The 26,806-nt window shown below is 39.3% G+C and overlaps 1 protein-coding gene across 2 annotated transcripts in view; it reads left to right on the plus strand.

Moving 5' to 3' along the window:
* The window catches only part of LOC112049258 (protein furry), a 162,128-nt gene that overhangs the window by 103,251 nt on the left and 32,071 nt on the right, over positions 1-26,806 (plus strand). For both annotated transcript variants that reach the window (XM_052890668.1, XM_052890669.1), the window contains exons 28-41: positions 317-451; positions 8,365-8,556; positions 9,183-9,274; positions 14,252-14,363; positions 15,506-15,678; positions 16,749-16,865; positions 20,603-20,772; positions 21,185-21,280; positions 21,913-22,101; positions 22,377-22,543; positions 23,027-23,285; positions 23,983-24,102; positions 24,789-24,892; positions 25,427-25,639. In XM_052890668.1, the coding sequence (XP_052746628.1) occupies positions 317-451; positions 8,365-8,556; positions 9,183-9,274; positions 14,252-14,363; positions 15,506-15,678; positions 16,749-16,865; positions 20,603-20,772; positions 21,185-21,280; positions 21,913-22,101; positions 22,377-22,543; positions 23,027-23,285; positions 23,983-24,102; positions 24,789-24,892; positions 25,427-25,639 (2,139 nt within the window). The remainder of the gene's footprint in view (positions 1-316; positions 452-8,364; positions 8,557-9,182; positions 9,275-14,251; positions 14,364-15,505; positions 15,679-16,748; positions 16,866-20,602; positions 20,773-21,184; positions 21,281-21,912; positions 22,102-22,376; positions 22,544-23,026; positions 23,286-23,982; positions 24,103-24,788; positions 24,893-25,426; positions 25,640-26,806) is intronic.

A 26,806-nucleotide genomic window follows, 5' to 3' on the forward strand; every position in this document is an offset into this window, starting at 1 on the left:
CTATAATCAATTCTTAAATAACTTATTTATTACAATGTTATTGATAACGTATTTTATAGAAAAGACAAAATGTTAACAAAATTCAACACTGTAAGGCTTCTGCCTCATTAATGCGTTGCGTTACATTGCGTTGCGCTGCGACGTCGTGTGTTGTCGCAACGTAAATGTGGCATAAAACGCGTTGATGAGCAAGTCACTAATAAAGCATCGAGTGAACAAAGAATAAAAGGCAAATTCTAACGAAGGCAGAAAATATTATGTACTTACTCTAATTTTTGAACCAACACATAAACTCACTGAGGCTCGTTGTCGACAGTTTTCCGACAACCACCCGAAGGAGATCGAGGAGCTGTGGTCAACGCTGTGCGCCTGCTGGCCCAACAACCTCAAGGTCATCATCCGCTACCTCATCATCGTGTCTGGGATGGCGCCCAATGAGTTGCTGCCCTATGTAAGTAGTATTAAGAGTTATTTTATTCAACTTTCAGATAACCATTACCATCTGTCTAATTTTGGTGACCATAGGGCGCGTTCAAAAGAGCGATTAGTCTGTCGCGTTCGATTGCGACGTCGCTCGTAACCGCGACGCTATCTCGTTTTCGTTATATTTTAGTTGACATGCTACATTTAAAGCGTTGCTTCGCCGCAGCGATGTTTCAACGGAGTTCCGCGCTCAGGAGCGTTTCTACGGACAGTGTTTCATTTGTTTCGAACCATTGTTGAGACTGATTGATTGCGTCCTCTTGCTGTGTGACGTCGTGCGTTATCGCGACGCAGGTAAGGCAAACAATGCATTGATTCGTTTTGAGAACGCAACGCAACGCACTAACGAGGCATCTCCTTTAGTAGCCTGAAGAAGCGCTGCAGTGGTTCTATTATAGTAATGCATTATATTACAGAAATTAATATGTATATAACCCGACAAATAAGTTTTTTTTTTTTTTATTCTTTACAAGTTAGCCCTTGACTACAATGTCACCTGATGGTAAGTGATGATGCAGTCTAAGATGGAAGCGGGCTAACTTGTTAGGAGGAGGATGAAAATCCACACCCCTTTCGGTTTGTACACGGCATCGTACCGGAACGCTAAATCGCTTGACGGTACGTCTTTGCCGGTAGGGTGGTAACTAGCCACGGCCGAAGCCTCCCACCAGCCAGACCTGGACAAATTAAGAAAATCTCAATCTGCCCAGCCGGGGATCGAACCCAGGACCTCCGTTTTGTGAATCCACCGCGCTAACCACTGCGCCACGGAGGCCGTCAAAATAAGTTAATAAAAAGATAAGTAGAACCAATAGACGTTTTTTTTAATTTTTTTACGTTTACTTACTTAGGTTAGGTGTTATTATAAATAATTTACCATATACGAATATAAGGTGTCAGATGTGTGTTCCGCAGATGGTAGGAACACTATAGATATCAAACAATTGAAAATTTTGTACGCGCCATCAATGACGTCAGCTTGTAGCTATGGTTACTCGTCTTTACGGGGACGAAATTATTTATATTTAAGCAATAATTATGCTATTTATATAATAAATTATTAAAAAATAAAATATCTTCGACTTAAAAAAAAAACCAATACTTACAGGAAAATGAAAAGCTAAAAGTACATTATGATATTTTTTACCTATTGATCAATTTAAAGTAGCCCATGCCAATAGCCCATGGTACAATTAGTGGGTAAACAATTAATCATCACCTGTTTTCCTTACCTTAGAGTTGAAATTGTTTTTAACCGACTTCAAAAAGGAGGAGGTTCTCAATTCGGTCGGTATTTTTTTTTTTTTTTTTATGTATGTACACCGATTACTCAAAGACGCCTGGACCGATTTCAAAAATTCTTTTTTTGTTTGAAACGGTATAGCCCCCATTTGGTCCCATTGCCATCATGACAAGATCTGATGATGGAATCCTGGAGAAATTGAGGGGAACTTTCGAAAATTATATGGGTGTCTAGTGTGTTCGTAAACTTTTCCATTTAGTACCTTTAAGAAATACAAAATTATGAAGGTTTAAAATCGATCTGATGATGGAGTCATAAAACAGACGAGGGAACTCCTTGGTGATTTACAGCAGTTACCTTGTGTTTGGGCTTGATTAATTTGTATTAATGAGAACTTTCCACATAGATAGGTTGTGACTGTCATTTAGGGGTTTGGTGATGAAGACCAAGGACAATTAAGAGAACTCCTTAACAGTTTTAAGTAACTACCTTGTGTTTGGCCTTGATTAATTCGTATTGCTGAGAACTTTCTACCTAGATGAGTTGTGTCTGTTATTAGGGTTCTGATGATGAAGACCAAGATCAATGAAGGGAACCCCTTGACGGTTTACGGTAGCTACCTTGTGCTTGGGCTTGATTAATTTGTATTGCTGAGAATTTTGTACCAAGATGGGTTGTGACTGTCATTAGGCGTCTGATGTATTCGTTTGAGATGAAATTTTACACTAAAAATTGAAAAATAATAAAAATTTTAATAAAAAAAATACAACCGACTTCAAAACCTAAAAACGTACCCACTAAACTAAAAAGCGAAAAATAACATCATAATATGTTCTACCTGCTGATCAGTATGAAGTCGGTGCTTAGCCGGTGTTGTCTTAATTTAAGCCATTTCTGACAGGACCACATGAAACAACACTGTCTGCAAAATCTAAATCTATAAGATATGCTCACATGGCTTGAATTAATACATCACCGGCTTAGCACCGCCTTCATACTGATCAGCAGGTAGAACATATTATGATGTTATTTTTCGCTTTTTAGTTTAGTGGGTACGTTTTTAGGTTTTGAAGTCGGTTGTATTTTTTTTATTAAAATTTTTATTCCAAATTTGTATGGGCATACCTTCGAAATGTACATTTAATAAAGATTACCGAATTTACTCCGGAATTTAATTATAATGTCATTATTACGTAATAAAAACTTATTTTCAATAGTTTTTAATTCATGTTGGTGTATAATTTACAATTACTCATGATATCAAAAATAACATGAAAATATATCATATCCCACGTTATTAGTGAATACATAATAAACAAAAAAATCAATAAATTTGGAGCTGTTCGTGAAGACTTCCAACTAAAATGCTTTATTGACGCAACTGAATAGGTCTGACAGGTTTTTTAATATGTTTCTATAACCATATGTTGAGCACGAGTCTCCTCTTAGTCTTAGGCCACTAGTTAGGCTAGGAGAGTTAGGCCACCAGGTTTGACTATCACATATGTCAATAATCACGACAACTATACACACCCACACACCTACACCCCAAGTCAAGGACGCGTAATATGATCAATTTCCCGGCTCCAAGTTGATTCTGAGAATTGTACGTACTGCATTGGACCGATGAGTTGGTCGGTCAGATGAGGCGATTGCTCGGCGACTCAATCAGTTCAATATCAACTTTAGCGTCTGCGATGTTGTACGCCTTCTGATTTTAATTTAAACTGAAATTATTTTAAAAATTCGCAGCGGTTTATTGATGAGTAAAGACGTTAAAAAATTCGTAAGTTATTTTGACGACCTTTCTGACGCAGTCGTTGTTATTGTGGATCTCTATAAAGAGGTAATGGGTTCGATGCAAAGCTCGTATCAGTTTAGGATTGTTTTGTTTAATTGGCTCAGGCCTGGTCTAGTGGTAGGCATTGGCCGTGGCTAGTAACCTAACGACAAAAACATACCGCCCTAAAATTGTTGTAAGATGCCGCGTAGAATTTCTGCTTATTTTCGTATCGTCACTTAACATCAGGTGAAATCGTAGTCAAGGGCTGGCATGTCATTTAATAAAAATAAAATATGCGACATTTATTAAAACTTCCTTATCATTGGTAACTCACTGGATGTGAGCCATCGTAATGTACTAGTCATATACACGTAGATAAAGTTCTCGTGTCACAGCACAGTATTAGTTGCTATACTCCTCCGAAACAGCTTGACTGCCTTTATCAGGCCCTGTGGCAAAATCCGTTCTTAGCGAACGTCTATTGTCTATAAACTACCCCCAAATTTGATTATTTAACGTCAAGCGGTTTCGTGATTACGTGATGAATGGCCTTTAGCATTTATATATTAAGAAGAAGAAGAAGAAGAAGAAATACTTTATTGCACACAAAAATACAATTATAAATTAAAACAATAAAAAGATAAATTAAACTTGCATGCAAAGGCGGCCTTATTACTAAAAGTAATCTCTACCAAGCAACCCCTGACGAGAGAACTTGCGAAAAAAGACCGGGAAGGTGCAATACATTATATGTAATTATATATATATATATATATATATATATATATATATATATATATATATATATATATATATATATAAATAAATAATTAAATAAATATAATATAATATATACGTAAATATAATATTAAAATTTACATATGTGTTACATAATATATTACAACTAATATAATATTAAGATTCGGTAGGTCTGAGAATATGTTGTTCTTTATTTTTCACCACAAAACTTTTAAGAACAAACGACGTATACCGGACCGCTAGTTTTCTATACATCTATAAATGTATGAACTGTCTGTACGTAGGCACTCGTACATACATACCGCTAGCGTGTTATTGTGATATGGGGAATGGAGATGACGACTAGGTTTGAATATATTGATTTTTATGATACATTCGGGTAAATAAGGTCAATGTTAACTAATTCATATGTAAAAAGCAAAGATTGTCTGGATATTTGCAAAATAAATAAGATTATAAAATTTCAAAATCCAGTAAAAATCTTTTATCGTAATTAGATGAAAATTCATACAGTTTTAACTTCCTTACATTAAATGTGACATTTAAATACATGAACTATAAACATAAACGCACAAATAAAAAAGTTATTCGTAATTTTGTTTGAACGCCCAAACAAAACTAACGATCATTATGTACGTCATTAATTCGTACCATTTACTATAGGGGGGTGTTTTTCAGGGATCCGCGGCAGTACCGCAAATCTGACCCTTTAAGTCCCTGTAGCTCCGAAAGTAAATGATTGCAGATACCGTTACTTTTACAAACTTGCTTTACTATTAGCATACTCTTAATTTATATACAACTAGCTGATGCCCCGCGGTTTCACCCGCGTAGTTTCTGTTTTCGTGAAAATATGGGGATATAATATAGCCTATGACATTCAAAAATAACGTGGCTTTCTAGTGGTAAAATATTTTTCAAAATCAGTTCAGTAGACCTAGAGATTACCTCCTACAACAGCACAAAATTTACTCTCTGTTTATTATTGTTTCTTCCTTGTTTATTGTGTTTGTATGGTTAATATAATTTTATTTTAATTTCAGTTTCATCTTACGCAAGGTTAGGAATTCTCGTGAACAATTCACAAAGGGCCATTGGCAATTATTGCGGAGTTTTTCACGTTTTTTTGAAAACACGATTTTTTGGCTTCCTCTCGAACCCTTTTGCAATTGTGTTGTAACTTTGTTGAAAGTTGTTATTTTTGAATAATATGAAAAGAATTGGTAGGCTTCAGGTGTGACGTTGGGATCTTGTGAAATAATAAGAGTTGGAATTTTTCTTTTTATGACAGACGTAAACCTACCTATATAAAATTAATAATTTTTAAAACAAAAAAGGTACTATGTTGCTAATATATAGAAGATAGATAAATGGCGTCGCGGACTTTTTTGTAAAACTTATAAAGGTACATAAAGCCCACATACATTGATTTATATTTTACACAATGATTAAGGCAGCGCATGCGAATAAGTTTGTTTATGAGGAGTTTCGGTCTGACCTGTATGACAAAAACTGTGATAACTCTGTTAATATGTATGATACCAATATAAAATAGCCTATAGCACTCCCCGATAATGTAACATTCTACTGGTGAAAGAATTTTTAAAATCGGTCCAGTAGTTCCGAAGATTACCCCTTTCAAAGAATGTTCCAAACTTACAAACTTTACCTCTTTATAATATTAGTATAGATTTAAAAAACTGTCATCGTCCCTATTATGTTCTCGAGTTAACACATCGGCGATCGTTATTTTACCGGGTCGTGATTTAGCACGAATCGTGATTTATTCAGTGGCAATATTACCTGTGTGGCTGTGCAGCGTAGGTACGCTTAACGAATTGTGAAAAACCACAAATATGTTTCAAATATTCTAATTTAGTATGAAAAATCGATCGTTCGAAATACAAAACTTATCAGGTCTTTTATTTTTTTTTGCATTTCGTCTTAATTTTTTTATTTCGGTAGTGCAGACCGCACGAATTGCCAATCTTATCCATGACGAATCATATTAAATCGTAATTCGGTTTATAAAATGTGTGAAACATTAATTCGTCTTAGTGAATCGGTGAAGGGTTTGTTCACATGTGTGAACTTACTGTCACATGCCGAAGACTATGGTGTATTCTCTAGCGTATACTCTGGTGTTACATGACTACAGAATATTAGGAAAAAAACTCGTACAATTGGTCGATTTGGTAACTGATATAATGAAATTTCCATCGCCGCCTTTTCGTCAATAGATTTGAATATGATTTAGTCGATATCTGCTGTCGTAATTATTCGACCGAATATATATTTAATATGTGAAGCGAAAACTTCGGATCCCCTTTCATAAATGTTGTGTGCACGGAGGAGTGTGTGATTTTCCATAACATATTATATAAGAGCGAACATTTACATGAATCGTTACCGTCAAAGTGGAACCACCCACTCATGAGAGGAATAATGCTCTTAGAAAAGTTGTCAACATAATAAGTCGATAGTACATGAAGCCGCGATATGGATATGACCTCTCCCTTCGAAACGGAGGGTGTAAGTTCGAATCCGGTCCGGGGCATGCACCTCCAACTTTTCAATTATGTGGATTTTAAGAAATTAAATATCACGTGTCTCAAACGATGAAGCAAAAACATCGTGAGGAAACTTGCATACCTGAAAATTTTCAGAAATCTCTACGTGTGCGAAGTCTGCCAATCCGTATTGGGCCAGCGTAGTGGACTATTGGTATAACCCTTGTCACTCTGAGAGGAGACTCGTGCTCAACAGTTAGCCGAAAATTGGTTGCTAATGATGATGACATTGTACACACGGTTAAACTATAAATAAATTTAATAAAAAAATATATAGTTTTACAATCACACATCACTCTCTAGTCCCAAAGAAGCTGATTGTGTAAGTGCCGTAGGCTCCTTATGGGACCTCAGCGGCGTCACCGAGGCGTACTAATATGGGTACTGTGCTATGGGTACTAAGATAACGGATTATTTTTATCATATATTTTATTAATACACTGTTATAACGTGTAATCAAATTATTCATATATCACAAGCAGACAGTGTCTTTGTCCTGTCTAGTCATTGGAGTTAGAAAATTGGCTTATTTATTCAAGTACAGGTTTTTTTATATTAAAACTAGCTGACGACCGCGACTTCGTTCGCCAGTAAAGTAGTCACAAACTTTTCTGTAGAATTGTAGATCGATCAAATACAAATATGTAATTAAGTAGTTAAAATATTAAAACTATTTTTTTCAAATCTTTCACAAATTTTATACCATTCTCAAGAAAATCCGTACATTAGTTTTTTTTAGTTTATCGCTAATTAATTACTAATACTATATTATTAGCAGATGGAAACGACGGAGGACTTTGTTTTGTATGTCTTTTCGTATATTTATAGAAATTAATGAATGGTGGCGAAATTATATATATCTAAAAAAAACAATAAGTTGTCAAATAATAAAAAATAACGAAGTATCTTCTTTTGAGTCCACAACAATTCATCCTCCCATACGTTTCGTATTGGTATACGAGTACAAAGTAAAATGTTTTGCTTTAATACAAATAAAAAGTGTATCAGTGGGCGACTACGGGAGGTGTCGCAGCTCACAACGTATTCATGTGTTACGTTATACTCGTACTTGTTGAAGTTGTAAAAACAAGCTATTGTATGATTTAAATATATAAAACTTTCCATCATGCTACTCGTTCTCGTACTGTCGATATACGACGATTCGGAGGGCGTAGGTACGAATCCGGTCTGGGGCATGCACCTCCAACTTGTTGTGTGCATTTTAGGGAATTAAATATTACGTGTCTCAAACGATAAGAGATAAACATCGTGAGGAAACCTGCATACGTGAGAATTTTCTTAATTCTCTACGTGAGTGAAGTCGCCAATCCGCATTTCGCCAGCGTGGTTGTTTAAGGCTATCATACTGAGAGGAGACTTAACAGTGAGCTTAATTTGGGTAGTTGACGATGATGACGATGATTGCCTGTATTGCGAAATATCTTCTTATACATAAGCGGCTAAAAACTCTGTTTGTCGCCGATTGACAGTTGCAATAACCGTTGTTATCCTTATGCTCGGTACAGGCGAAACGAGTGGTTCTGTACCTCGCGCGCTCGCGACCCGAACGTCTACTGGACGAGATGATGACAGAGCTGCAGACCGTGGAGACGCTGAACTGCCTCATCGAGAGGACGGAGACTCCGCCCTTCTACCGGCTCACCTCCATGCGTAAGGCCACGTCCGGGCACAGCGACGGCCCGGGCACCGGCTCTCAGGTTCGTACACTCCGCCAGCACAGGACCTTATTCCTTGTCATGACTTGACGATGTTTTTGTGGAATAACTTCATAGACACTTAGCAGTGAGCCTGGGCCACAGTCTTACCGGCGGCAAAATTTCATTTGGCTTAAAATAAAATGGGAAAAAAATGAATAATTAATATTTCAAGTAATCTAATGAGTCCGGCTATATTGAAAATCTGATATACTAGGCAGGCAACTAGCTTTTGAAAGGGTCAAAAGCTTGATGATCCGTTAAGGTGTACTGAAAGTAATCATACATATCTCAATAATAAGGCAATAAAAATACCGCACTCCACTCCAAACTTTAAAGGACTTGGTGTGCGAAAACAAACCATGTGTGAAACATACATTTCTTTTCATACAATGGCACACTCTAGATGTTATAGTACTGAAGACGTAATGTAGTCGAAAGTTTCGATACAGAATGTTACAACATCCACAGCGATTTGATCCGTTCCGTACAGGGCCGTTTATTGCTCTGACATTAAAATTTCTTGACTGAATTTATAAATTTAGATAACGAAAAGGCATACGGAGTATGGAGAATATTTAAAAAAAAACATCGAATAGACAGTTATACCAAAAATATACTTAATTTAGGATGCGACCGGCCGGACCGGCGAGCTTGCGCTGGTCGAAAAAGGCACCATCCACACTAAGCGTCACAGCGGGGAAGACCCGGCCAAAGCCTCGTAAGTACAATACCTACTATACAGCTATACACTACGTCTCATGATCGTTTCCATACTATTCAAACATGTATAATCAAAATGAGGGGATAAATCGCTAATTATTTTACACCTATTAATAATTTCAGCAAATTTGTTCCTAAAGTAATGACGATAAACTTCATTAATAGGCTTACATCAATTAAATATTTATTATTTTATTTTATTTATTTTTTATTCTACTAATTACGTATTAAAATTAAGCCTAACCTATATATATACTTTGAATTCATCAACATTTTACAAAAAACAATACATAATTTTAATAAAATCTGGTATGAAATGACATGCATTTTCTACCTTCATTTTAATTTTCTTGTTGATAAACATTGCATTTTTGTTGGCTTTAGAATATAGAAGAAAATGGCGAAAAGTAATAATTAAAGAAGAATATTAAAAACTTATAATGCAAAAATGAACCTTAATCCTGAAAAATAACGACAAATAATAATCGTATTGGTCGTTGATTTTCAATCATTAACTAAATTGTGTTTTGTTTAGTTAAACAATCTACGTCGTGTATCGAACATGGGCTATACACTCGGTCAGTTGGGAGTGTTCGAATCTATGACCTTACGCTGTAAGGTCCGGTTCCTACTACGTGAACCTTTTAAGAGTTTATGTAATAACTTATCATAGGGTACGGAGCAAAGGTAAGTTGTTATAATATTTTTGTGTTAAAGATAAAAAAATAAACATGTACATTGTACGAGCTAGCTGTTCAATATATTGCGCCAACTCACAAACCCATACCGTACCGTGTGTGTGGACGAAAAGTCATCAAAGGGATGAATCGAAACGCATACGCGACCAACGTATAAAGGAAAATTCTTTACCTTTCAATGGACGCCCACCGTTTCGCCCGCGCTGTATGCGTTTATTTGCGGATGTCTGTTTATCATTGCGCAAAATATAAATAGAACAAAGGCAAAGGTCAAGTGCAGCCTGCAGCCCGAAATCAGCATGAAAATGTATTCATTATTGCTTGGACGCGTGACATTGGGGTACAGAATATTGTTTTCGAGGGACAAATGGTTGTTTATATGCTACTGCCACGTAATGAGCACTATTGTAAAACGAGCGCCGCTTTGAGCACGAGTGTTATGGCAACGGCTTATTCCGTGGCTATACAATTATTATTTCTATGAACATTAAATAAATAAAGGAGGAAAAAATATATAAATTTATTTGAACAATATACAAATCGTTATCTTGCCCCAAAGTTATCGTAATCTTTTGTTATAGAAGATGAATTATAATGTATTTTTATTTCATTATTATAAATTGTATTTAATTATCAACATATTTTCTAATTCTCACAACCTATTTAAGAAGAGAGTGAATAGGCATCTTCTAGGCAAGCGTGTTCCACCTTAGACCACATCTGCACTTATCAGGTGAAATCGTGGTCAAGGGCGAGCTTATCCCCTTTAAATTTTGACGGCCTCCGTTTCTTAATCTCCCGAACGGATTAAGAAATTTCGATTTAGTTTTTTTTTTTAATATTGAAGGTGACTTATGTGCGAGTGTCCTTAGACATGACAAAGACAAAATAAATACAAAGACAAAATATTACTACAGAATATAATCACTAAGTTTTCTTAAAGCTATGAGAATAATAATTATCCATGAGTAGCCACTAGGCTAAATGAGTTGTAGTATTATTTCCCACTTAGCTTGTGAATTTTCATACAAGAATATTCACAAGCTAAGTAAACATTTTCCATAACATTTTCAACAATAACAAGAATAATCGGATCATCGAATCGACGTTCAAGTACTTGTAAGTGATCAAGTGTTTTGAGAGGCGCTCTGTCTGATATCTTTTATTGTAAAATACATTTTGTATTTTGTGAAATAGATTTTCCTCCCAAATTTGTTTTGCTTTAGTTTTTAGTTTATTTTATTATTTTCAAGTTAACCCTTGCCCTACAATCTCACCTGATAGTAAGTAATGTTGCAATCTAAGATGGAAGCTAACTTGTTGAAAGGGGGATGAAAATCGACACCCACTTCGGTTTTTAGTTTTTTAGTTTTACACTTTTAAATTAAAATTAAGTAAAACAAAGTCTCCGCCGTTAATTCCGTTAATAAATAAATAAATAAATTCCTGTCTGTCAGTGATAAATACGCAACTACTGAACTGATTTTCTGGCAGTGTTCATCAATAGAAAGGGGCATTCTTGAAGTCTTCAGTATAGGCAATTTGTCGAGGTATTGTGTAAATTATTATTATAATTAAGCCTCAATAGCTCAACGGTAAGAGCGGTTGGACTTATCACCGAGGGGTGGTGGTTCAATAGTTCAATACTCACCCCGTTGGTCTATGGTCGTACCCACTCTTAGCACACAATCTTTCCCGACTAGTTGAATGGGAATATTGGTCATATTATAAAGGATATGGCAAAAATAGTAATATGACAATAATTGTTACAAGCTTCGCAATTCTGTAAAGGTTTCTCTCTCCGTTTTCCATGCGGACGACGTCGCTGGTGTCATAACCGACTTCAAAAAAAGGAGGAGGTTTCTCAATTCGACCGTATATATCTATTTTATATACTAATATTATTTTAATTCTAGTCTATATACTAATTTTAAAAAGAAGAAAATCATATTAGTTGGTTGGTTTGTTCGTAACGAATAGACACCGACAAATTATAAACTTTTTTACTAATAGCAAGCTACATGCCCAGAATGGCTTTAGTAATTATTTTCAATAATTTTAGAGATTCGTTAGAAAATTAAAAAAAGACAAATGGAACACATCCGCGATTTCACTCTCGCAAAAAAATAAAAACGCATATTATCATGGTGTTTAATATATTAGATTTTTATATAGAATAAGAATCATAAAAATATTAGTTTTATAATAAGTAATAATTCAGGAAAGGTTACATTACACTATCTAAATTCTTGGCAGTTGTTTCAATATTCCATAATACTAAAATCGGAACTCTGCTCGGTCGAAAAATATACAAGAACGCTTGTAACGATATTCGCCGGTCCTTAATCCGCGCAGCTTGCTTGTCGAAAACAATTTTCATTATGAAATAGAATTTTGTTTATTTCATGAAATGTTTTCAGCGACTGAAAACATTTTTTACGATTTATAAAACGTTTGTTAGGCACTAGTTATTCGTGAAAACTTTTTGAAAAGCTTGCAGAATTATCTGAATGTCCAGATATTCCGCGTATTGTATAGAGCTCGGTGAACACTAACTATTGTGATACTCGTATCATCAAGCTTAAATTATTATTATTTACTAGTTTCTTATTTTTCTTTTTTTTTTATTCTTTACAAGTTAGTCCTTGATTACGTTCTCACCTGATGGTAAGTGATGATGCAATCTAAGATGGAAGCGGGCTAACTTGTTAGGAGGAGGATGAAAATCCACACCCCTTTCGGTTTCTACACGGCATCGTACCGGAACGCTAAATCGCTTGGCGGTACGTCTTTGTCGGTAGGGTGGTAACTAGCCACGGTCAAAGCCTCCCACCAGCTAGACCTGGACCAATTAAAAAAACCTCAATCGGTCCAGCTGGGGATCGAACCCAGAACCTCCGTCTTGTAAATCTACCGCGCTTACCACTGCGCCACGGAGGTCGTCAAAAGATCTACGTAGTTCCTGTTAAGTAGGCATACGGTGATAAAATATACTCACAAATAACGTGTTTCTAGTGGTAAAACAATTTTCAAAAACAATTTAGTAGATCCAGAGATTACAAGTACTACAGTATCAGAAAATACTTTTTTCTATTATTAGTATAGATAATCTAAGGCACGAATGCCTGACGTTTAGTGACGACGTAGTTAATGCCTTTATTGTGCAATCTACGTGTGACAATATAGTACGGCTCGTTTGTACACGACGTCGTACCGATATAGTATAGCGCTTAGCGAAGGACATCGATCCCTTAATCCCGGTTTTCAGTATCCTGGTATTTAAGTTGTTGAATGTGATACGCTGTGGGTATCGAATTTGTTAAATCGCAATTAGCCTGTACACAACGTGGAGCTGGCTGCAAGGCGTAATAATGTTTGTTTCGTATTTTCAGTACGGCGGTCTAGGATTTTTTCCTACAGGAATTCTTTTTCTGTTTTCTTTTAGGGAAAACAAAATCTCGCATTCCACAATTTCCTTCTCATTGGGTACGTGTCCAATGGACATTGACTGTGTTAGGGTATTTAGATTTCTGCTTTGGTAAAGGAGATACTAGTTCAAAAAGTCCCCCAAAGTCATGGACACACTCCAGGGCCCACAGGGAGCGAAATTTCAAACGTTGTAATGGAAGGGAGGACGGAAACCTAAAGTCAGCATTTGGGTCCTAACTGAAAATCAGACCTGCATACTTTATAGAGGAAGTATATTGTGCTAAAATGTTGAGAATTGCAGGGCAATTATTCACTGTTCGAGAGTTTGCTCTATCTATCTATTGTACTGTGGCGTATTGTACTGCCTGTGGCGAGTTGTATTGTGGCGCAGCGGGTACATACCCTTACTGCGTAATACTTAGTTGCTCTATAATGACAGATGTTTCTGATAAAATTAATAAGTCTTTAGATAAAATTTAAATTTAGTTTATTTCCTTTTTTTACAATATGTAGTTAATAAAATAGCTGTAGGTAGTTAATATAGATAGGTACGTTTTATTTTGTAGAATAATAATAAATTACATTCATAAAAAAATATATATTATTTTCAACATATCATATTATATCAAATAAGAACATAATACGTATAGAACATAATGTCAATTATTATTAAGTATCAAGGTAGTTGCAGTCCCAAGTGGATGACTGAACACAGGGTTACCCTATGAACGACAATAAGTGATTGTGGCGCCCTTATTTATTTTCTACTCTTGTGTCTCACGGTACATGTGATTCGTACGATTTTCCCGCTGCAGTCGTATATAATGTTGCGATGTGTGTGTGCGCAGCGCGAAGGCCGAGCCGCCGCGCGCGCCGGACAAGCGCGCGTCGGCGCCGCCCTGCGTCACGCCGCCCGCCGAGGAGGAGCCGCTGCCGCCATCTGACGGCGACGCCACCCCCGTGAGTGTGCTCCCTAAATCAAAAAATCAAAATCAAAAATCATTTATTTCAAGTAGGCTCAGTTTACAAGCACTTTTGACACGTCCACAAAGATTCTACCATCGGTTCGGAAGGCAGGTTCTGCTGAGAAGATACCGGCAAGAAACTCAACAGTTGCTCTTTTGAAAAAGTCATACAGTATTATAATTTACAATTGATAACAATTACAACTTCTTATAGTTTTATTTCCTGTGTGAAGGTGGAAGCTGATCCAATGGCCTCCTAGCGCTTTTATCTTTAAGGAATCTTCTATTTAACTGCCTCGTTGGTGCCTGGGTGCCTTTGTTTTTGCAATAGTTTTGTTGCAGCCCGACCATGACGTCACCCTAGAGCTAGTGCCCTATTTTATTTATTTTACTAGCTCGTGACTTCGTCCACGTGAAATTCACAAATACGGCTGGAACCATGTTTATTTTTTAATAGAAAGTAGCCTATGTGTTGCCAATAACCTCCTCTATCTCTCAGTAAAAGTCTCATTAAAATCGGCCCAGCCGTTTCAAAAGAGAGAACAGTGTTGGTTAACTTCCCACTAAACGAACTGATGACTGTTATATGATGTACGTTTTTCACATTAGTGAAAATCAATCAAATCTGTTCAGCCGTTCCCGAGTGCGATGTGTACAAACAATTTATTACACGAACTACTGGACGGTGCATTCACTATTTTATTATCCTACTAATATTATATACGCGAAAGATTGTATGGATGTATGTTTGTTTGGATGTTTGTTACTCTTTAACGCCGCAACTGCTGAACCGTTTTGGCTGAATTTTGGAATGGAAATAGACTTTACTCTGGATTATCACATAGGCTACTTTTCATCCCGGAAAAATCGTTTTCATTTCATAAATTTTCATTTCATTTTCATTTCATTTCATATATAGATGTAAGCTTTTTATTTGTGCAAATTGTTCAACCTGACGCCATCAATAAAAAACGAAATATATGCTAAGGTTTCGATTTATTTACTTTGACATGCTTAAGCGCGCTGCAAACTTGACGGTAAATTTGATTGTGTGTGGTTGTCGTTAGGGTTAGGTAGAGTGAGTGGGTCCTTAGGTAGAGTCGTCAGCTCGTGAGCCGCTCCTGGTTGTGGTTGCAGACAGGGATGTGCAGCGAGTCGGCGGGCGGCGGCAGCGCGCCGGGCACGCCGCTGGAGGCGCGCGTGGACGTGTCGCAGCCGCGCCCGCTGCCCATGCCCGAGTACGGCGGCTTCTTCGCGCTGCTCACGGAGTACCTGCCCGACACCAACCAGCCCGTGTCCGGCTTCCATCGGTGAGTGTTGACCTCGCTCGTGCCGCTCGATAGACAGCCCACAGCGATGCCCCATTAGCGCGTTGCGTTACGTTGCGACGTCGCTTCATCAGTTTCCATATATATTAAATGTCATACCACATTTAAGCGTTTCGTCGTCACAGCGACGTTTCTAAGGAGCTCCGTTGCTACGACAGACAGTGTTTCACTTATTTCAATCCATTGTTGATGAGTGGATGCCTTGTTCTGGCATTGTGACGTCGTGCATCATATGTGTCGGCCATGTCGCTCCTCCGGGAAAACCGTGGGGCCCGGAGCAAGGTTACGAGAAGCAATTCCCGAGCTGAAAACAGACAGATAAACAAGCAACTTTTTTTATTTAATTTTTTTCGACGGTGTTCGGGGGCTTTTCGATCTTAGGTACAAGTAATAAGATAAAAATCCAAAGCGGGAGGTGATCCAAGTGAGGCATACAATGCATTGGTACGTTGGCGACGAGGCATCGCCAATGGGGCCTCACTTTTACACTTCAATTATAAACTTTACTTCAGTTAAGTGTCGATGATTACACCTCGATGATGGATAGATTGGTAATAAATCCTAGATGTGCAGTGCCGGCGCGGTGCGGTCAATACTGCGGTGTTCGGAAGTCCTTAAAAGTTTACTCGTTAAAGCCCTTGGCACAGCTGATCGAGAGTGCGTTATTAGATCAATGTTGATCTGCACTTTATATAGCCTCTATATATAACTGCCTCGTTGATCTACTGGTTAGCCCAAGTGGCTTCGGATCACGGTGTCATGGGTTCGAATCCTGGGTCTGGCCATGGAAATACCTTCTGAGCTTTTCTCTGTTGAAAAGTTGGTGATGTTACATCCCCGTGTCTCGGACAGCACGTTGAGCCGTCCCGGACACTATCATTATCATCTGATAGGGGCCGTTAAATTAACATGCACAAGCAGCGTGATGGGTCATAGCTGCATTCCCTCTCCCATAAGGCCCTGGCCTGGCCCTGGCTTGGCCCTGTATTGGGCCGTAAAATAGATTGATAATGATAATGATGAGGATGAGACAATATAGCGTTGTTGAACAGCTGCAACGTGGCGGTGATGCTGCTCTGCGACGTGGTGCTGGACGGCGTGGAGCTGGACTGGTCCATCCACGTGCCGCTCATGCTGCACATCGTGTTCCTGGGCATGGATCACACCAGGTGAGTAACGACCCACTAACAATACAACACATCCTGTATCTATTAACCATATGAAATAAAATTTCTTTACGTACGCCTAACGCTGTCGTCTACAGGCATAGTGATCGTTAAATAGTCAAACATTATCACCCTAATACCACCAACCCGTATTAGAGAAGCGTTGTGGGTCTACGCTCCATATCCTTATTCCTTTAAAGATGCCAATGATGATTGTCAGATGATGTGAAATATTATTATTTGCTCTCAAAACATGGCGGAATATTATTCACGTGCACATTGAAATTAAAAATAAACCATAACGCAGCTTTCTGAACAACTACTGTTGGGTTGGTATACTACAAAATTACTCTTTTCCTTTATGCCTTTATTAGTTACTTAGTTATTGAATTAAAGTTTGTTTGTTTTAAAGCAATATTGCATAAATGTGAAATGTACAAAGGTGGAACTTGTTCGCTTTGAAACATTTTCTAAGCTTTACTTTTTACGTTGTGGATAAAGTATTGCGTGGATAGAAATGATAAATAACAAGAACAGACTTATAAAGAAAAAATCGTCGTAAAACATATGAGCACTATTATATGCCATTGTATACTATAATAGCAGACGCCCGCGACTTTGTTCGCGAGAAAATCGATGTAAACCTTCATTGTAGGTATGTGACTATTTTGTAAGAGATAAACATCGTTATAGTAAGTTATACATAAAATATAGATAATATATGCTATCACGGTCTTTCTTGTACATCAATAAAAGATGAATATTCCACGAATCGTGCCGCGGTGCAACACCCAGCTCAGGACTGCAGGCCCCGTATGGGTTCGAAATTATACAAACATACTGCGACGTCGTGTAAAGTGTTTCATAATAAATTAATATGAATAATTGTAAATACTTTAAATTATAGAATTCTAAGAATAAATATATATGTTATATACGAGTACCTACTCAGAAACTATTGAAATAAAATGAATCTTGACATGATTTGACTTCATTTACAAAGAATGATAATCATCATCGTTCTTACGGGAAAGGGGATGAAAGACAAGCGTCTACTTGGCTGTTATTAGTTAACTAGTAAACCAATCCATTTTAAGATTAGCTAATTTTAGATTTAGTACTTTCTACTTATAGGTAATTTAGGACATCAAGCCCTTTTTAGAGTTTTGTAGTTCAGAATATATATATGCATCACAATTTACAACCCGCAGTATTAGGTCAAATAAAGAGAAACCTGTATTATATGGGAACCGTTCAACGTACGGCTCATCTTATATTGGGTACACTTTTTAATTTTAATATAGGTACGCTCAGAGGGTAGGGGAGGTTTAATATCGGCAATCGAGTTATACGCAGACGAAGGGGTGAGCGTCCGCCAGTATTGTAACATCCATATCCATACTAATCTTACTTTGGAATTTATATTAAATGCTACAGTAGGTATGTCTGTCCGTTACCTATTCACGGCTAATACACTGAATAGATTTGAGCTTGATATAGAGATAAATTTGATCTAAGAGCAGAACATATGCTATTTTTTATCCCGGAAGTATCCATATTTCTCCAAAAATCCTGCGGAATTTGTAAAAGGAGGAGTGAGGTTCTTTTTTTGTACATACGTACGTTCAGATCGTCATAGCGGTCTAAATCAAACGCACACAGCGCGAAAATAGAGCTGTAAACGTGTCTGTGTATCCATTGAGTCCGAGTCCGCAAACCGAAATAATACTATGTAAAGTGGGTCGTGCTGTGCATTTGATTCGAAAGCAAACTGAAGGAGCTCCGTCGACAGTTCCGTCCGTGCCGTATGCACAGCGTCGCTACGTCGTAGCGGCCGCAGCTACGCGGCTACGAGTGCGGATCTGTGGCCGGTAGCTATTCGCCACAACCACAGTATACTCCAGGGCGGCTATTCTGTAACGTTGATTTGTACAATTCGTAAGTTCGACTTTCGAATTCAACTATATATCTCTCTGTTTAACACGATACTATAGAAAGAGAAAGATATAGGGGAATGCGAAACTCGCACCTGCGAATTATACAATACATCGTTTCAGAATAGCTTCCCAGTACTCCAGTTCCCGAGCATATTCGGACAGATCTATATTTAGATGTAACCCACGGAGTTTCAATATTCAACAGACCAAATGGAAACGCTTTAGTGGAAATCTACAAAAAGCCCTTTTGAATTTCCATGTTAACGATGTACTGACGTAGTTTCATAATAACTACTGGCTGTGTATTGCGGTTTCTACCCATAAACTTCACTTTCATATATTATTGAAATAGTTACGCCCGCGACTTTTTCCGCGTAGAATTTAGTTTTTCACAAATCTCTCGGGAACTATGGATGTTTCCGGGATAAAAAGTAGCCTATGTGTTAATCCATGCTATACCTAATATATCTCAATACCAAATTTCAGATAATTCAGTTCAGTAGTCGAGGCTTAGTAAAATCTATTTCCATTCCAAATATCAGCCAAATCACTTCAATAGTAACGGCGTTAAAGAGTAACAAATATCCAAACAAACATCCAAATATCCATACAAACATCCATAAAAACTTTAGCGTTTATAATATTAGTAGGATAGGATTAGTAATTTCGTTTTTACAATAGGACTATTAGACACGCGTGTGTACTGGTATGTCGGCCTCAGTGGCACAGTGGACTTACAAGACGGAGGTTTTGGGTTCGATCCCCAGCTGGACCGATTGAGGTTTTCTTAATTGGTTACTATTTTTTTTTCTGCTACTGTTCGTTTCTCTAAACCTTAAAAACGACGGCTTCAACTAGCTGACTTAGTGATGACTTATAAACTATTTCATGAAAAAAAAATGTTTATCCCAGGTATAATAAATTGATTCTCAGACCTACAAAATATATTTATAAAATTCATCAAAATCTGTTTATGGTGTTTGTCAACTAACACTGAGTTGTGACACGAGAATTTTACAGAGATATTTTTTTTTTAATGCGCAAATTTCTTTTGGTACTTCTGTAAAGTTAATAGAATATAGTTTATTCGTAACAGTGTGTTCTTTATATAAAATGTATTTTTTCAACATCCGGCTGCAAAATTAACACAATAATGGACGCATCATCTCCAAACGCCATCGGCCCGACCGCCGCCGCCGGCCGTTGACCTCACAGCTGATCGCTTTGTGTGTCTACAGGTGATAGGGTGACCATAATTATCCGTTTTGAAGTAAATATCTTCGGTAAATGATAACTTTGTTATTTTCCTACTAATATTATAAGTTTGTATGGATGTTTGGATGTTTGTTTGGATGTTTGTTTGGATGTTTGTTACTCGTTAACGCCGCTACTATTAAAGCGATTTAGCTGAAATTTGGAATGGAAATAGATCTTACTCTAGATTAACAAATAGGCAACATTTTATCCCGAAAAAATCCATGGCTTCCCAAGATATGCGAAAACTGATGATTTTGATGATATGAATGTTTGTTACTCTTTCACGCCTCGACTACTGAACCAAATTATCTGAAATTTGGTATTATATTATAGCCTGGATTTTTATCCCGGAATAATCCATGGTTCCCGAGGGATTTGTGAAAGAAATAAATTCCACGCGGACGAAGTCGCGGGCGTCCGCTAGTTCTTTAGTACTTCTTGCACGAAATATAAAAAAATGCGCACTCCAAAAATCTTCTACCTGATAATGAAGAAGAAAACAGTGAGTGGTTCAGCAAGATGGTCAGTCTCGCTCGTGTTCGACAGATGGATAGTCCACCAGCACTGCCGGCAGCTGCTGCTGAACCTGCTGGTGGCGGTGGCGGCGCACCACGACCACCTGACGGTGGCGCGCGTGCTGCTGGCGGCGCGCTCGGCGCAGCTCGGCCTGGGCCTGCCGCCGCCGCCGCTGCCGCTCGTCGTGCACAACTTCACGGGTGAGGGTGACGCCAGGTGACGTCGTTGTCTCGGTTTAACCGTAGCATTGGGGACATCGCTCGCCGGCAGTTTAGTTGCCGGTGAGCGATCAGCATTACTTCTCTTCATAGACATATGGTTCTTACACGATGCCGCGTATTTTATTTACTATTTTTCTTACGATAAATTCTCGGTCCTCAGAGAGCGTGTTAAAATCTCGGTCCCAGTAATTACCATCAACATCTGATAATAATTTATCGCCCTACGCTCACCGGCCCACTTTGTCCAAAGTGATGTTCCAGTCGGGGTCGGTGGGTCCATATCCTTCTAGAAGGAAGGAGGCCTGTGTACAATCATAATGAGATTATTTAGACTCGTTCGTTTGTTCGTTGGACACACTTCCCAATATTGACGTCGATGATTGTTCCTCAGAGCCTGACGCGGTGTTCGACAGCTATCCGCAGTGCGGGCACTCGCCGCGCTCGCACGCGCGCTCGCTCTCCTCCGACCCACAAGTCACTCCAGACGGTGAGTGGTTTTGAGTTATTATTTTCGTAGTAAGAATTGTCTGAACCACCAGATGACCTACTGTTACCACCTACCAATGTGAAACTATTCCTCTTCAGGTACTCCGGAGGTACTCGGGAGTATTTCCCATAATTTCAAGGTGTTGACAAGTTCACTTGTAGGAGCCGAAAAAAAAAGCTTTTTTTTTGTTTACATACAAAGTAATTCAAATAATTCCGACTATCCATGTAACACACGCCTTTACCTATCCTTGCATTTTATAAAATAAGTATGAATGTCGATATCGACGAGATATTGCAACTGGTACTCTCTCTAGTAAGCTACTTCATTATATTAGCGATATAAGGGACACAATTTAAGATCTATTTACAAAAGAAAAACTTTTTACTTATAAAATATTCATTTTAGAACACCATGTTCCTTAGACATTTTTAATTAATTTTCCATAAAAAATATAACCCTAGAGTTATGGGAAATACTCCCGAGCATCCTGTATATAGAAGTTACGAACTAATTCGCGCCATAACGTGAAACGAACACCGAACGCTAACCGTAGTTTAAATTTTAAATTAAATCTATAATTTCACAGCAAATCTCAAAATTAGTTACCATCTGTCCCTGTACTGATGCAGGCGAGGCGGACAAGTATCCGTCGCTGCCGGTGATCGTGACGGGCGAAGCGGAGGCGGAGGCGGAGGCGGAGGCGGAGCCGCAGGTGGCGGAGCTGCCCGTGGCCGACGCCATCAAGTCGCTGGTGCACTTCCTGGCCGGCCGGCCGTCGCACATGCCGCTGTGGCAGTACGAGGACATCACCGCCAAAGGTATCCTATTGACTGACGCCCCGCTATGTTTTTATCGGATGTGTTTGAGCGTGTACGGAGCGCGTTGTACGTAGTGTCACGTCAACCTGAGGCACGAGCGATGAGCCTGTACTGCACCGTCTTTACGCAGAAACACAATGCTGCTGGGCGGTAGAAATAAACGGCGGTGGTGTTCCAATGGCGATTCTCAAAAAACTATATTGACGAGTATATCAGTGAGATTGAATCGGTTTCTAAATTAGTTTCTGACATGATCCCACGACTTGGTTTTGCAGTGTGGGCGCTCCGCAGCTGCCAGCAGATGGCGACGCTGCTGCGGCACACGCTGCGGATATTCCGCGAGTCGCTGCCGCACGCGCTCATCTCGGAGCGCTGGGCGCAGACGGCGCTGCAGCTGGGCCTGTCGTGCCCCTCCCGCCACTACGCGGGCAGGTCGCTGCAGGTATACGACCTTAGACCATTTAAATAACAGGACCTGCCTCGCTAACCGTTACCCCTCTGGCAAAGATCAAAAATCTATGATCTAACTAACTATTTATAAAAACTGTTGCTATAGAGTCGATGTTTCATCGTTTACGTAATTTGTAATAAAAACAATTTTTTAAAAGAATCGATTCTTTTAACGCAACAGCCAAACATCGATCAGTTATCGAATATTCTTTGTATTTAATCTGTTCATAGACTAAGCAACGTGTTTGGTAGTCTGTGTAAAAATTACGCGTGTGTGTATTGCGAGTCAAATTTATAGTTGTGTGTAGACATAGACAGGACATAGAATATTTTTAATGGTGTTAAATATTTTCTGTATTATGTACATTGTGTACTTTTTATGAAAAGTATTTTTTTTTCATTTCTCAATCCAATGTCGAATAAATTCGCGCTCTCCAAAACGACGTCTGTACAAAGTGACAATGTGTATGACCAGGTGTTCCGTTTCATCGGCGTGGCCATGACGGGGCGCATGGTGTCGGACATCCTGTCGCGGCTGGTGGAGACGGTGGCGGAGCAGGGCGAGGACATGCAGGGCTACGTGACGGAGCTGCTGCTCACGCTGGAGGCGGCCGTGGACTCGCTCGAGTCCAACTTCCGCCCGCTCGACTACATGCGCGACATATTCAAGTCCACGCCCAACCTGAACAACAAGGACGGCGGCCCGCAGCCCAACGGCGCCGCCTACTCCGCGGGTGAGTTAGCCCTTCACTACTATCTCATCTGATGGCAAGTGATGATGCAATCTTAGATGGAAGCGGGCTAATTTGTTAGGAGTAGAATGAAATGCCATCCCTTTTGGGTGGTAACTAGCCACAGCAATATCTGGACTAATTAACAAAATCTCAATCGGCCAGTCCAGTTGGGGGTCGACCGACACTGCGCTTTCCGATGCGGAGTCGCCATTCCAGCACTTCGAGACTCCAACGTCCAGCGGAACTTAAAACTAGTCGACCCGCCCATCGCCACTTCAGCTTCGCGTTTCGTCCATCTGTGCTTTTATTGTAGCGGGCGCCCGCGAGTTCGTCCGCGTGAAATTAAGTTTTTCACAAATCCAGCGGGAACCATGGATTTTTTCGAGATGAAAAGTAGCCTATGTGTTAATCCTTAGTAAAATCTATGTTCATTCCAAATTCCAGCCAAATCGCCGCAAAATTGACAAACTTTCTTCCCCTATTTTATCCCCTTAGGGGTAAAATTGATTATAATCCTTTCTTAGCGATTCCTACGTCATAACATCCGTGCTTAAATTTGGCATGCAGTGGTTTGGGCTGTGCGTTGATAGATCACTATGTCAGTCAGTCACCTTAGAGTTTTATATATCGTATATTTGTAAATATAAAAAAAAATTAGGCTAGGCGTCATGACGTCATGTGTGTGTTGTGTGTGCAGCGGGCAAGCGGTCGCCGGGCGTGTGCGTCGGCTGCGTGAGCAACCACACGCGCAGCACGAGCTACTCCGTGTCGTACTGCATGCGCAAGACCAACCCCACCGCTGACAAACAGCCGCACGGTAACTCGGATCCTTTTTGTTATTTTATTGTTTTAAGAAATACTCTTATTGTCAACTAGCGGACATCCGGAATCTTCAAATAGGAACAATTTTATCTTAAATGATTTTGGTGTAACTTTAACAGTTTACACAATGCATCCAATGTTAGCTTTGGACGCTTTGGGCCATGAAATCCTAAACTTGAGTCCGGAATTATTAACCTTCTCTTTCTACCGAGAACTTTTTGTTCGGAGTTCTGAAGTTGGTGTGTGAACATGCTCGTTCTTGGAAGAGCACGTTACGCCGTCAGTCGCGGTCAATGACCTTAACATTTGATGGTGATCTTTAAAGATTCAAGCACCATTAACCAAAATTCTTAAATTTCACCGTGATCGCGAATAACACATATAGGAAGATCACACTATGATATTTCAAGTTGTTATGTGACTCCTACCCCCTATTGTGAGCCAAGCCTCTATGATATGTAGTTTTTGCAAGATGTTATTATGTAGGGATTAAAGTGATAGAGTTACATGAATATATGTTCTACCTAATTGAGTAAACGAAAATACAAACGTCAGTATGACGTAGCAGGTGCGGGACGCTATCCACCATTTTTATTGTTGTGAATACGGGTGAGCACGATTCGTGTGACGGATTAATATAAGCTGTTATAATGAAGTTTTCTCGTGTTTATGTGATCGCAGAGACACGTCCGCGAGTGTGCGAGCCGGCGAAGGGTGTGTGCTCCAACCTTTGCCGCTCGCGTTCGGCGCAGTCGCTCAAACTGCTCGGTGACTCCGCTACGCAGGTACACTTTTTAACTGACTTCAAAAAAGAGGTTTTTTTTTAAATAATTTGTATGTAATATTTAATCGTACACTGTGTACGCTATTGTCAGAATCGCAAAAAAAGTAGTAAACTAGTACTTTAGTTCATTCCAGCTTCTGAACATGTGTTTAGATTTTAGTTAGATTAGTTATAGTGCAGTTTGGAGAACAAGTTCAAGTATTTTCAAAATCGGTTTGAGTAGTTTTTGAGATAATGCTCAGTTTGTATAACAAAAAAAATATTTTTTCAAAATGTTGACAATGGCTTTGTCATCACGAGATTTCTCATGGCGCCCTTCTTAATCCTCCTGGTCTGTGAGCATGACTAATATTCCTCTATCTCCTTCTACCAAAAGTCCAACGATTCTAACACGATACGTGTCGCCATGTAACTCTGCTCCCTTAACTGTAGACTATTAGTTCCGCCAACCTACAAGCGGCTTTTTGTGTGGCGTGACTCCCGTGTGCGCGGACCATGAGAGCATTGTTGATGACATTTGTTTGCTCTGATGCAGGACGACAAACTGACGATCCTGGCGACACTGTTCTGGGTGGGAGCGTCTCTTCTGGAGTCGGACTACGAGCACGAGTTTCTATTGGGTGTCCGCCTGCTGTCGCGAGTCATGGCCCGACTGCCGCTGGACCGGCCCGACGCGCGGGAACGTTTGGACCGCACTCAGGCGCACGGAACGCACGGACCGTCCTCGCTCCACTCATTGTTGCTCAAGGTGTGGTCTGTTTTACAGAAAACAATTTTATTTTTACTTTATAGCACAAGTTGAAGCTTATGTAGAAATTGCTTAAAAAACAACAACACTTCGCAGGATTACAAAGAAGCACGACCTAGAATGAGCTGCTCTGCGTTCTAGCATTTATAGACAACAAGTCCTTGAACAAAAATTACCTGTGAAAACAACCAATGTGAATTACGCTTAGAAGGCTGTTACTAAAACAGAAAATAAGTCTGAACACTATGCCCTCATTCCTGAGCGGTACAGTGGTGAGTACGCGAGTGAATGGAATTTCTCAGGTACAAATGATTTGTAAGTGATGTCGAAAATCCTAGTGCCGCACTAAAATTGTGGTGCCGGAACAAACTTTTAACTGTCGACAATTGCACAAGTAAAATAGGTCAATTATTACTGTACGGCATTTGTGCAATTCGTTACTTTACCCGAAAACGCTGTACATTTTTCCAGCGCAGGAGTCGAAATATAAGGGTCGCAAGTCTTACTCTTCACTCGCGTACTGGACCTGTACCGCTCAGAAATAACGGCATAGTCCTCAGAGTTATTTTCTGATATTATAACTGCCTTCTAAGCGTTATTCAAGTCGGTTCATTTCACATGTGATTTTTGTTCAAGGGCTTGTAGTCTATTAACGCATAGGTGTTAGCTTCAAGTGCCCGTCATAACGAGCGGCGTTGCAATAGGCGTCAGCCGTTGTGGGCTCTTGGGCCTCCTTAAGCAGTGTCTCCACAAATGGTCAATCTTGATATTTCGAAGATGCTTTTGAATTTTCAAGTCGTGAGCCGAATGCATTCAATGGCTTCCACCCCATCGCAGCATAACCCGCTGGATGTATACTCTGATCCTGGCTCGGTTCGTCCTCCGCTGAATGCCTATAAACATACGTATGAGCTTTATATTAATTACGTAAAGCCGGCATCGCAACGCATCAAAGCGCACCGCTGAGTGCCTCTAAACGTACGTATGCGTAATTAGTATGTATATGCTAATTACGTCTAGCCGGTATTGTTTGCTGGACGCATTATGTTGTGACGTATCAAATTATAATTTAGTCACACGTATTTTGCGCCATCATGTCGACACTATCTGATGTGTCGCATCAGAAGCGATCTTGTTCGCGTGAGAGGCGAGTCCGCAGGAAGCGGG

Source organism: Bicyclus anynana, chromosome Z (assembly GCF_947172395.1).
Source record: "Bicyclus anynana chromosome Z, ilBicAnyn1.1, whole genome shotgun sequence".
Lineage (NCBI taxonomy): Eukaryota > Metazoa > Arthropoda > Insecta > Lepidoptera > Nymphalidae > Bicyclus > Bicyclus anynana.